We start from the raw sequence: 11,968 nt of genomic DNA, 5'->3' as shown, positions 1-11,968 counted from the left end.
TTGTGCTGTTTTTATTTCTTAAAGAGATGTGTATATATATATAAAAAAAAAAAAACAATTTCAACACGGAAAACGTATTTGCTATAGTGAAAACCCACCATTCACTGAGAATAGGGACAGAGTCCTGCTGCTAAAAAAACAAACAAACAAAAAATCTGAATAATTGACACCCACACTAAAAGATTTGTTATTGCATGTAGCTGCCACAAGATGGCAGCAAAACATTTGATTTTCTAAGCTATGACCTGGCAATATGAAGCTCCTCCCCTCAGTTTATCTAGGGCGCTGGCACCAAGCTGCCGCCAGATGGCGCCAGAGTAGTATTTATTTAATTTAATTTTTTGTAAGTCAATGTACCACTGCCCCTTTTAGCCTGACCAGTAGTGACAAAGCCAACCAGTGTTCACAAATCCTGACCATCAAACAAAAGTGGCGATTTACATCGGATCTCTTTCATCTTTTCGTCGAAAAGTGCCTTCATCTCCCTCTGCAGGGTGCCGACGCACTGCTCGGCACCCGCCGCAACGGGGACGTCTCTTAACTCCAGGCTGTCTGAGCTGCCCCCACTGCTGGATGAGCTGTCGGACAAGCACAGTCCGTTGGGTACGTTCCTCACCTGTCGGCCGCTGTCCTCGCCTGTGTTCTGGACTCGCCAGGTCTGCCAGCGGGAAGCAGCCTTGCGGTTGACCATGGGCGTGACGGGGGAGGCGTTGGGTTTTCGAGGGCAGCTGCGCGAGCGGACTTGTGTTCGTATCTGGGTGGAAGGTCTGGGGGTGGCCGGGGTTTCCAAGGTTCTTCTGACCCGAGCCGGGGATGGCGGAGGGATAAGAGGTATAAATTTGGCTTCGGAATGTGAGGGATGTTGCGTAATTGATTGAGGGACTGCAGGTGGCGGTTCCTCTGTTGGTTCTGAGTCAGTCCGGAGTACAGGAGCTTCACGCTCCTCTGGTCCAAATGTTTGAAGTGTCTGAAACTCAACAACTTCAGACAAAGCCTGAGATTCATTGAAGTTACCTGGAGCGGGATCCTGTCTGTCTTCAGTAGGACTGTTGGGACGTGACGGGCTGTCCAGGTCAAAGCTGTCTTGAAGCATCAACGTGGGCACAGGGTTTGAATCCGTGGAGGACATCTTGCTGAAGATCCCTCTCCTCGGGTTGTGAATTTTCACTCGATGGGCGCGTCTCACCGGTTCACTCATGATCCCTTTGTGCATGGCGGCCCTGGTGGCCGGACCTTGGACGAGAGGGGACATTTCTCCATTCCTGCTGTCTTGGGAGAAGGAGTCGGCATCCTTGCGGAGGTATGGAGGGGGCCAGTCTTCCGATGACTGCACGGACGAGTCGAGGGACGGCTGCCTATGGGGTCCCTTCATGTGCTTCTGGGCTGCTTTTTGGATTTGCTTTCTGGCTGCTTGCATCGCATTTACTGGCTTTACCTATGATACAATGTTTTGTAGAAATTTAAAAAGGAAGTCAACCCCCCCCACAAAAAATTGTCAATAATATGTTCTATGCAGCCCCACTATTCTAAATCCGGTATTTTGGTTAATATTGCATAAGTGGAATATAAGTTAAGCAGCAAACTCCTTTTTATTAATAACAGAATAACATTTTGCCACTTGCTCTTGAACAACCAATCACAGCCTAGCTTCAGAAAACAGGTGAGCTGTGATTGATCGGTCCCTGAGCAACTGTGATGTCATATTCATTTGACAGCAAGTGGCAAAATGGCCGACCCGTGAGATGGATCAAAACGGTTGAATTTTGGTGCGTAACGTATATTCTACAAATGTAATAATCAGAATGTCATGTTTAAACTAGTGAGTTTAAATATAAGATAGATTGAAATATTTTTGCAAGGAACTTACCTTGCCGTCAATGATAGCAACGTGAACAAAGATGGAAGATTCCGCCATCCCTTCTAAGTACACATGTCGATATCCTACATAGAGTAGGGTTCTTGTTTATTTCAGATTTCAAATTATTGACAGTCAGTCTGTGGCTCTCACCTGGCATCATGCTGGTCAAGGCTATCGTCCTCTGGCCAATGAAATCTCTCCCAATGGGATCGTGATCCCATACTTGGAAGCGCACCAGAGCAATCTGTGGCATGAGAATGTGGAAGACGAGAGTCTCCTCCCACATGGGGTTGAAACCTGAGGGACAGTTTAGTTATCTTAGATACATACCTACCATACCTAATATTCTCATCAATTCAAAGCATATGAAAGCTGAACTATTTTCTATATTTACCATTATCATCCACCACCCTAGTCTGCTGTTTTGAACAGTCAACGGGTAGACCGATGATCTCAACCTCCACAAAAGGATCAATGATCTGGAAGTGGCATAGACGAATCAAATAAGCAATGTTTCTCTACAGGCTGAAAAGAAGTAGCCTGTAGGCTATATTGACCTCTCCTCTGTCCCCAAACATGGAGTCTTTGGGTTTGGGAAGCTGCTGTCCGCTGATGATCTTCAGCACTAACTGAATCTTCTTCTGTCCTGGAAGTGGATCCTCCACATTGGGGTTAAAGGCACCTGAGGAAAAACAATCACCCTTACCGAAAGGGATGCTCGTCAACTCATGCAAACGACTTTGAACGCTTACATACCTTTACGCATGATTTTAGGCTTGAGAATGTATCCGCAGTTTGCGTTGCTTGAGAACTTGGCTCGGTTCAGTTCGAGCATGCGACCCTCTGTTTGATAGTTCATTGCAACTGCAATACAAGGTATCCAATAATTTATATTCTTACAGTAATATTCATTGACAGTGAGTCCTCGAGTTACGAACAAATTCCGTCCACACGCTCGCGACGTAGCCCGAATTTCCGCGCAAGTCGGATTCCGCCGCTAAAGTCGAAATTTACGTGAAAATACTTTACGGTACTTTAAAAAACACCTGGAAGTTACCGGAACCAATATTTCGTGTTTCCACATGGACATTTATTGCTGACGGATGGCAAAGCGAAGCTTGGAAACATATGGAAATGTGATGCGCATTAAGGCGAATCAACCTGCTTGATGGATACTCGTTTCTTGAGATAATATAACTTCAAAATGGCGTGATTACTGTGAGTGATGTTAACGAAAGAGAAGGTGCTTGGGACGAGGCACGGGCATCGTAAAGAGTTGAAACGTCGTAGGTCGAGGACTTCCTGTGTTTATGATATAATTTTACCCATGTGGCATCCTGTGTTCCAGTAGGGTTGCGGGTTGAAGTTGCTCGAGTCCACCCGGTAGTTGGACGGGTATACCCTCAGGAGTTGGCGCTGGTTGAAGCGCACCAGCTGGCCGGGTTTCAGCAGCACGATCTGGTTCATGACGGTTTCGTTGAGCGATGACACCTGCCAACTGTTCGTATAGGCTGCCAGACAAAAAAAAAACAAAAAAAAAACGTTACAAACTTGGTTCCCGTTTGCAGATCTTAAAGTAAAATGAAGGATACCTTGTGTTTCTATGTCATGCACTCGGACGGACTTTGTGTACTTGACAAGGTCGGACAGAGCACGGGAGAGCCTCATTGTCTTCCTCTTCCTGTACCAAAGGGTACATATTATGGAAAATTAACTTTAATTGCTCATCTAATTGAATATTTGGGTCTGTCAAGTGCATGCCCATCCTCAGGTGTGAAATAAAGCAACCAAGTAAATATTTTGTTATCCTTCTAAAATGTGCAAGAGCCGTTCTGACTTTTTCAAACTGGGTCATCACAATTGAAAGTTCAAAAAAAGAACCTTACTTGGGGTGATAAACAATTTGTGTCCTGTCCCTGCTGCTGGTGCTGTAGTCTGACTCTCCGTCAGACCTCGCCTTACTCCTCATTCGCATTCTCTTTTTCCTCTGCAATCAAAACGTATATTACAATTAACGTTATATTCCGAGCATGTCCAAACCATTCGAACCAAAGAGACCTTGCGTTTGAAGCTCCTCATGATGGATCTGCCGAAGCGTCTCTTCTTCTTGGGCTGTCGAGCAGCTAGACCGCTGATTTCCTCCTAAAAGAGTCAAAAGTAAATGAAAGACTAATCTAATGAAACCGTTTAATGTCGCAGACTAATTTGCCTGGGAATTTTCCTCGTCTTCGTCCTCTTCTTCCTCATCCCCGGTGTCTTCATCGGATACGTCTCCTTCCTCGGCATCCGGGTCCAGATTCGCTGGGAGCTTCTTTCCCTAAAACATGATGGACAGTATTTTGAATTGTTTTGAAGGATCTTCAAATTTTACCATTTGAACCACAACATTACGAATCATACCTTGACAGAGGTACATGCGCTAACTAACCTACCTACCTAAATGAAGGTAATAAGGGCAGGTAAGGAAGTGGTTAGGAAGTAGATAGCTACCTAAACTGGCATGAAGGTTGGTAGTTTGGTAGCTAAGCAGGTTGATTGGTAGCAATTAGATATGTAGGTAGGCAGGTTTTCGTCCGTCAGTCTAATTGTCACTAACCGGGTCAACTATGTAGATTGGCAACTACCGTAGGTACTTTAGGTAGGTAGAGTAAATATTCTTGTTTGAATGGATCATGTCCAGGAATGGGATTATGTTTGACTTTGACTTTAGGTTGCACTGTAGTTTGCAAGTTAGTCAGGAGTCTCAGCCTCCTTTTTTTTTTTTTTTTTTTTTTTCCCTTTTAAGAAAAAAAAAAAAAAAAAAAAAAGAGTCTCAGCCTCGCCTTGACTAATATTTTTCCCTTGAGGATTTCCGGGGAAGGCAGCTTTTTGCATTCATGCGTGTTGATGTGGGACAGGTCCAGCTTCTCCTGAAGCACTTCCTTCAGATATTCCGCCATCTTCTTCTGCTGAGGGACCGTGCAGTGGTTCTCTATGGACAAAATCACTGGATATCTGCACAAGGAAAGGAAGAAGTCATCCCTGAAATGTTTTTGTTACCTCAACTGGCTAATGCGACCCGACTGAGCACATACTGTGATTTGATGAAGGCGTATTTGTTGATCGTTTCAATGACGTCTTTGAAAAGGATTTTGGATGTCAAGGTGTAGCCGTGGTGAATAATGGGCTCGCCGTCTGGACCGTCCCAACAGTCCACTGGAGAAGAAGAGAGGTGGCACCAGTATGCAACACGCTGTACTTAATGTACACTTTTTAAAAAATGGGTGGGTAAAAAATGGAGCGACCCAACATTTTGGGTCAAATAAGTCAAAAAATTATTTGAAATAACTTTTTTGGGTCAAGTTAAATTAATAACTCGCAAAGCAACCCATTTTTTTGGGTTATTCATTTGAACCAATGTTTTGGGTTAATTGAATAACCCAATTGAATTGGGTCAAAAAAAGAACTGACTGACTTTGACTTATTTAACCCGAAAAGTTAATTAATAAAACAATTTATTTAACCTCAAAAATTGGGTCAAATTAAATTAAGAACCCAACCCGGGGGGTTGTTTGCTGGGGGTATTCATTTGACCGAACTCTTTGGTTACTTGAATAACCCAATTGAACTGGGTCAAAAACTTTTGAGTTATTTAAGTCATTTGACAGTCAAAAGTTAGTCAGGGTTTTGGCTTAAATAACTCAAAGTCGGATCAGTTCATTTTTGACCCAGTTCAATTGGGTTATTCAATTTTTTTCAAAGTTGGGTCAAATTAAATGAATAACCCACAAAGCAAACCATTTTCAGGTTGTTTGATGGGTTGTTCGTTTGACCCAACTTTTTGGGTCAAATTCAAAGTTGGGTTGGTCCATTCATTCTTCACCCAATTTGGGTTATTTTTGACCCAACTGTTTTTAGAGTGTAATAAGAAGTACAGTTGTACAGATTCGACCTCTGTACTTGAGTAAAAGTTAAAACGTTCACTACTATTGATTGAAGTACAAAAGCCACAAGGACATTTGACTCTTATGGTATTAGTTTCACCTTCCACACAACGACAACCGGCCTGGAGAACATAAGCATACATCTCCACACTGGACTGAGACAGCAGCTGGTCTCCGGTTAGGTAGGTGTTGTGCGACGTGGAGATGAAGTAGTTGCCCAGCGGCTGCGTCATGTCCTGGTTCACCTGGTTGTGCTCCGGATTGAAGATGTCGCCGCCGGGACTCCGCATGTAGTTGGTGAAACCTGGACGGAGGGAGGAGTTGATTAGATGTTGTCAGATGCTTTTCATCAGTGGTTGTAGTCCGTGTGCTTGTACCGTCTATTCCCAGAACGAGACGCTGGAGGTTGTCAGGACATGGTTCAAACTTGGCCACGATTTCCATCAGGTGTTCTCTGGCGAAACCTCGCATCTGCCGAGCACACATGACGTGTTTCATTGTGTAATTTGTGGGAGGCAGGTTCAGGTTCAAAATCGCTTTCCCATGTGTTTATATGTTCTCTCTGTGCTTTTGTGCAGTTGCGAAGTGTAGGAATAATTGTAAATATGAGTTATCATACATTTGCTGCAATGAAGAATGCTTCTCTGTGCTCCACACTCACATTCACATAGCCTAACTATGTTATCTTAACAGAAGATGACCCAAGAAGCTCAAGAAGCAGAACATCTAACGCAGCAGAATGGTTAGAGCCAGTCTGCTGAGGCTGCCTGTTTTCTGTTAAGAACTGATTGCAAACTTGACTACACGTAATCAGCAATCTTCCACTCACATGCACACACATATAGACAAACAAGTACACTGTGTTCCAACTATGTTTTGCGTTTGCATTATTAGGGTTGGAACACCTGTGTAACTAGGGGCGCGGAAACCAAATAAAAAGAGGGTGAGGAGGGGATTTTTTTTCAGAGTGCAGTAGTGAATTGTAGAAGTCAGTTCCTCTCTTCTCCTTTTTGTTGTGTTTAATACATGTCAAACAGGTAAACCTGACACTAAGATAAGCAGCAATGAAACCAACCGACTTGACGAGCATACAAACTTTTCGACCGGTCGTCGCACCTTCTGCTCATTCTCCAGGAAGCGGGCCAGGTCGTGCAGGTCCATGACTTCTTTTTGGTCGCTGTAAGAAATCATGATGAGGTAGAGGTCTCGCCGCGTGGAGATCATCTTGTAGAAGGAGCAGAACTCCTCGAATCCCAAAGAGCCCTGGTTCTCGTCGGTATCCGCCTCCTGCAAAATGACACGTATGTTTCCGTTTTATGTTTGCTTTATCTACCAAACTAGTTGATTAATAACAGTCATGTATGCTTGTAAAATCTGACCACGCAGGCTGGAAATGAGCGTAGCCTGTTGACCAGGTTTTATTTTCGGGCTAAATCTAAATGCTTATAAGAAAACAAAGGAAACTCTACTGTATTGTTGTTCTTTGTTAGCATTCTAACCGATGATATCCTTGAAAAGTTCAGTCGAGGTTTTACCTGGAACATCTCTCGAACTTTCTGCCTGGGTAGGTTCACGTTGAGTTTGTGAAGCAGCTGGTGGACTTCTCCGATGCTCAGTGTGCCGTCTCCGTTTTTGTCCGCTTCCGAGAAAGTCTGCTGAAGCCACGTGAGAGCTTTAAGTTAAGGCAGATGACGAGAACGTTGGTATTGTTCGAACATTGCTTGTTGACGTCGAGTGGTGGGAAGTGACAAGTTGCTTCGGTCGTCTGGCAGCGTCAAAGGATATTGGTCACGGGTGCGCTGCCTCCGAGCCAAGCTGTCCTCGTCGCTGATGCCGGCCATGAGGTATTTGAGCCCGGTAATCCACGTGCGGGCCTCCTCGCCGTTGGAGCTGACCAGGTCCAGGGACTTGACGCGCTCGCCGTAATAAATGCTGAAGCAGCAATTTGGGTCGAAGCGGTTGTCGGCGTACCTGCGGAAAACCTCCGACTTTTTCCCCTCGCGGACCTCGTGGATGGAGTCGATTGTAACTGAAACAGGACGAGAAACCGACTACAAAGAACATTTTTCTCCTTGTACTTTTTGACTTCCAAAAATACAGTTAATCATTTCTCTGATAGGAAGGGGGCAAAATTCAAAATTCATATCTTACTTTTGGCTTTGTCTTGTTTCCTGGAGGGACGCCACCTGATGCACGAGCGATGCTCATCCAAGTAGTAGTAGCGCCCGAGTTCCTTCTTCTTTCCCTTCAGTTTAGTCATCTGTGTCCCAGTCTGCATCGTGCACATGCACCTCTCCACTATAGAGAAGCCCCGCCCCCAAATAATTGTCACAATTTTATGTTGACAATGCATAAAAATATGTACAGTACACGAACGATAAACTCTGGTAAACTCTTGCGTTTACCCTTATGAGATTATGTGCTGTCACAACTGGATTTCCTGCATTTATCCACCTGATAATTATCTGGGGTATGGCATCAATTCGAAATGAGGCTTATGGAAAATACAGAATGAATTTACTTACAGTACAAGCAGCGTGCATGTGTCTGCTTCTGAAGCAGCACAACTTTTTTTTTCACAATTTTTTTTTCTTTCCCTTTTTCTAGCACTTTGAGATCATGTTGATGTTGTGTATTACCAATTGAATTCATTTATAATAATAATAACAATAATAATAATAATAATAATAATTATTATTATATTTCACCGTTTTTGTGTTTTGTTTTGTTTTTTTGTTTTTTGGGGGGGGGGGGGGGGGGGGGAACCTATACCCCACTTTTGTTTTTGCAACCCTAAATTTTTTATTTTTTTTTTACCCAATTAATACAGATTTTTGATTTATTTTTTTAATTCAATTATTTTTTTTAAATACTTGAACTGTTTTTTTGTTTTGTTTTGTTTTTTGGGGAGGCATTTCAAATGAGTATCAATTATTAAAGGGATACTTGACTCATTGAACAATTTTCAGCAGTGAAGTTAGTATTTTGTCCAGAATGAATTTGAGACCATTATTTTTCATGTACAATTAATACCTTTAAAAAGTAATTTTTCTACTTCCTGTCAACTGATTATATCACCTGTGCTGAGGAAGTTGGTAATGGCATATTTTGGCTCACCTGTGTTCTGTGTTTGGTCAGTGAACTGAGCCACGATTGGTCAGTACCGAATTCCTCAGCACAGGTGATGTCATCATCAGTCGACAGCAAGTGGAAAAATTACTTTTTAAAGGTATTAATCATACATGAAAAATAAGGAAGTTACCACATTAATTATAGACAAAATATTTCCACTTGTTGTCCAGTGATGATGTTATCACCTGTGCTGAGGAAGTAGGTAACGACCAATCATGGCTCAGTTTAATGACCAAACCCAGAAAACAGGTGAGCCATGATTGGCCGTTACCTACTTCCTCAACACAGGTGATGTCATCATCAGTTGACAGCAAGTAGAAAAATGACTTTTTAAAGGTACTAATTGTACATGAAAAGTAATGAAGTTACCACATTAATTATAGACAAAATATTAACTTTTTACTGCTGAAAATGGCTCAATGAGTCAAGTATCCCTTTAACATTTTTTGAAGGCAGGACAATCACTGAAATTCAGATTTAAAAAAAAATATTTTTTTGTGAGAATTGTGCCCCTCACTGATCTGCAGTACACTCAAGCACCTGCTATTATAACAGGGGTGTGTAGACTTTTTTTTTTTTTTTTTTTTTTTTTTAATATCCGTTGTAGTGTCCCTTCACCTCCTTTGTAAATTGTCTCACTGACTGCGCTGATTGTGTTAACAGAATTGAATGGCTAATTGAGTACATTTGCTACTGTTTTTGTTTGGTGCCCTTTTTTTTTATTTTTTTTATTTTTTTGTAGCTCGAGCACCTGCCCCCATAAATGTCAACGCACATGCCTGTGAGTTGATGTGCGTGTACGTGCGCGCGCCGGGATCAGGTGAACCTACTAGTTTGTAATCTGAAAACTACATGTGACGTAGCCTGGCTAATCCCAAAGGATTGTCTCCGCTCCATATGCCCATTATTGACACAAGTGCCTCCCTGCAGGTCTATTCTAATACCTGTTGGAGGTGTGCTAAAAAATTCAAATTGTGTCCGTGTTGTTGTTGTTGTTTTTGCATATCAAATCATTCAATAATTTTCTACCTAATCTGCACAATAGTTTACAAACAATGAGTCTTACCAAATTGTCCCAGCCTCCATTTGGGCTGAGCGACCACACTGCCACCAATCCAGAAAAACTCCTCCGCCAGTCTGGAGATGGAGGCCTTGTGCCAAAGTCTGGGCGAGCTCATGATGGACATGGCAGGGGAGTTGGGAGGGTTGGGAGGCATCTTGGGGGAGCCCCCACATTGAAAGGTGCTCGTTCTCGGGGAGAGCGAGGCCGGCGGCGGAGGGCTGCCGCTCATCCCCGGTGACGGAGGCGCCATCCCCGGGGAGGCGTTCATCCCTCAAGTGGACATTTGCGTCCAACTTTCCTGTCCCATGAGCTCCGCCGGCGCGCTTCTCTGCAAAGTTTGACGTCCTATGCGCATGTCCTCATCACGCCGGTTCGTCCTCATCCTCCGACGGAGGTGGCAAGCTCAGGTCGTGCATGCATGCGTTGTTGCCGGACGAAGTGACCGCCTGCCTGTAAATCTCCCTCAAGCGCTAATCCTGAAGTGAGGCTCCAGTCTTGCTTTTCATGGAGGGATTTTCACGCCACCATTAGGAAGGAAGAGCAAATGAGGAATCCAGTTTGAATTTTCTACATGTTTTCACTTTTTCAGGATTCCAAAAAATCAGGTATTTCACAATTATTAGGCAAGTCATAGTTTCTTTTTAAAAAGCAAATTAGGAGGATCCTGCCAATGTCTGAGATGAATGAAAACAATGGACATTTCAAGGGATGTGTAGACTTTTTTTTTTTTTCCCCCCCAATTTCTGTAGAATTTGCGTGCAAATCTGAAGATGAACTGAAATACTGGTGAATCAATTTCTGAATGATATTGAATTATATTCAGTGATGGGGGAAAATAATTGTATCCTAATTTGGATGTTTCATTTTTAAAACAAATTGGGATTTTTTTGTAATGGAGTTGACCATAACAGTTTAAAATCAGAATGATTTAAATGGGTCAACAGTATAACAAAAAAAATAAAAAATAAAAAAAATTCAAGAAATTAAATGGATGCTGTGCGCCAAAAGTATCACTATGCACTTGGATAATTAAACACCGCGCCTCAACTAGATGCCTCCTTTTACAAAGAAATACAATTGATTTAAGTTACCTTCACTAGGATTTGATACCTAACTGTGTTCCGGTTCATTACCACCAAAAACCACCAGCAGATGTGACATCTGTAAAACTGAGAGGGAGTTCCAGGCTCTCTAAACTTTTTGTATTAGCACTCTATATTAATATAGTATTTTTTTTTTTTTAAATTGTGTTAAATACTGTAATGATGTAATGAGATAAAATGTAAAGAATGAAACAGCTTTTGTCACTTTTGCATGGTACGCCTTCTGGTTTGCATATTTTGGCCACCTGGGGGCAGCATAAACCAGGCATACGAATATTCATAGATGGTAAGCGTCTCAGTAAACTTCTGTAATATTGAAAGAAAACGCTATATGTCTTTATTTTATGCACACAATGACTTTGCTAATACTCCTTTCCTTTAGTGACTCCTCAAACGTCTGAGTAATCATTTTCTTCTATAAAATACCAACAGCAATGTGCTGTCACGTCATCACTTCTACCACTGAATGTAAATAATTCCGTCGTTTCTGTTTTGTGACATTCTTTGTTGTAGATTTAACTTGTCAAACACTTTGATCGGTTGACATTTTGCATCAACTCTCTTCAACGAGTTTCTAATGTTGATGCTATTCATTAGCCCGTAAATGGCGTTTAGCATTGTATGTTAGCATCAAGCTAAACTGACTGAAAACTAATCTGAAAAGCAAAGCAACGTATTGTAGTTAAATACAACTGTACTGTACAATAATTTAATATTTATTTTGACATTAATCTTCAACTTGGAGTGGCATTTAACAAATTCAAGCCCTTTCCATTAAGAATTATTCTGCCAAACTGCAGTTTGTTGTAAAGTGTTATCTCTAAAGTTGGACCACCTGTAGCTCAAAGCACCATTGTAATGTATACTTGACCATTCATGACACAGATAA

General features: G+C 42.3%; 1 protein-coding gene across 1 annotated transcript; it reads right to left on the bottom strand.

Moving 5' to 3' along the window:
* Positions 1–50: 50 nt before the first annotated feature.
* On the bottom strand, positions 51–10,432 carry plch2b (phospholipase C, eta 2b). Its single transcript, XM_077530297.1, has 20 exons — positions 9,980–10,432; positions 7,933–8,079; positions 7,567–7,810; positions 7,317–7,446; positions 6,898–7,068; positions 6,159–6,252; positions 5,882–6,085; positions 4,933–5,053; positions 4,681–4,852; positions 4,068–4,175; positions 3,917–4,000; positions 3,745–3,845; positions 3,451–3,539; positions 3,184–3,369; positions 2,615–2,722; positions 2,416–2,540; positions 2,253–2,337; positions 2,009–2,155; positions 1,868–1,941; positions 51–1,435 (listed from the first exon to the last, which is right to left on the bottom strand). The coding sequence occupies exons 1-20, from the start codon at positions 10,242–10,244 to the stop codon at positions 404–406; spliced, it is 3,687 nt and encodes a 1,228-aa protein (XP_077386423.1). The 5' UTR covers positions 10,245–10,432; the 3' UTR covers positions 51–403.
* Between the last annotated feature and the right edge of the window lie 1,536 nt (positions 10,433–11,968).

This window comes from Festucalex cinctus, chromosome 8 (genome assembly GCF_051991245.1).
Source record: "Festucalex cinctus isolate MCC-2025b chromosome 8, RoL_Fcin_1.0, whole genome shotgun sequence".
Classification (NCBI taxonomy): domain Eukaryota; kingdom Metazoa; phylum Chordata; class Actinopteri; order Syngnathiformes; family Syngnathidae; genus Festucalex; species Festucalex cinctus.
Note: the sequence above shows the minus strand (reverse complement) of the source record. Positions and strands in the feature narration are given on the sequence as shown.

Coding starts and splice junctions, on each gene's coding strand:
- plch2b (XM_077530297.1), bottom strand. CDS start 10,244: ATGAACGCCTCCCCGGGGATGGCGCCTCCGTCACCGGGGATGAGCGGC. Junction 8,080..9,979: donor ATGGAGGCTGGGACAATTTG/GTAAGACTCATT, acceptor GCTTCTCTATAG/TGGAGAGGTGCATGTGCACG. Junction 3,370..3,450: donor GCATGACATAGAAACACAAG/GTATCCTTCATT, acceptor TTTGTCTGGCAG/CCTATACGAACAGTTGGCAG.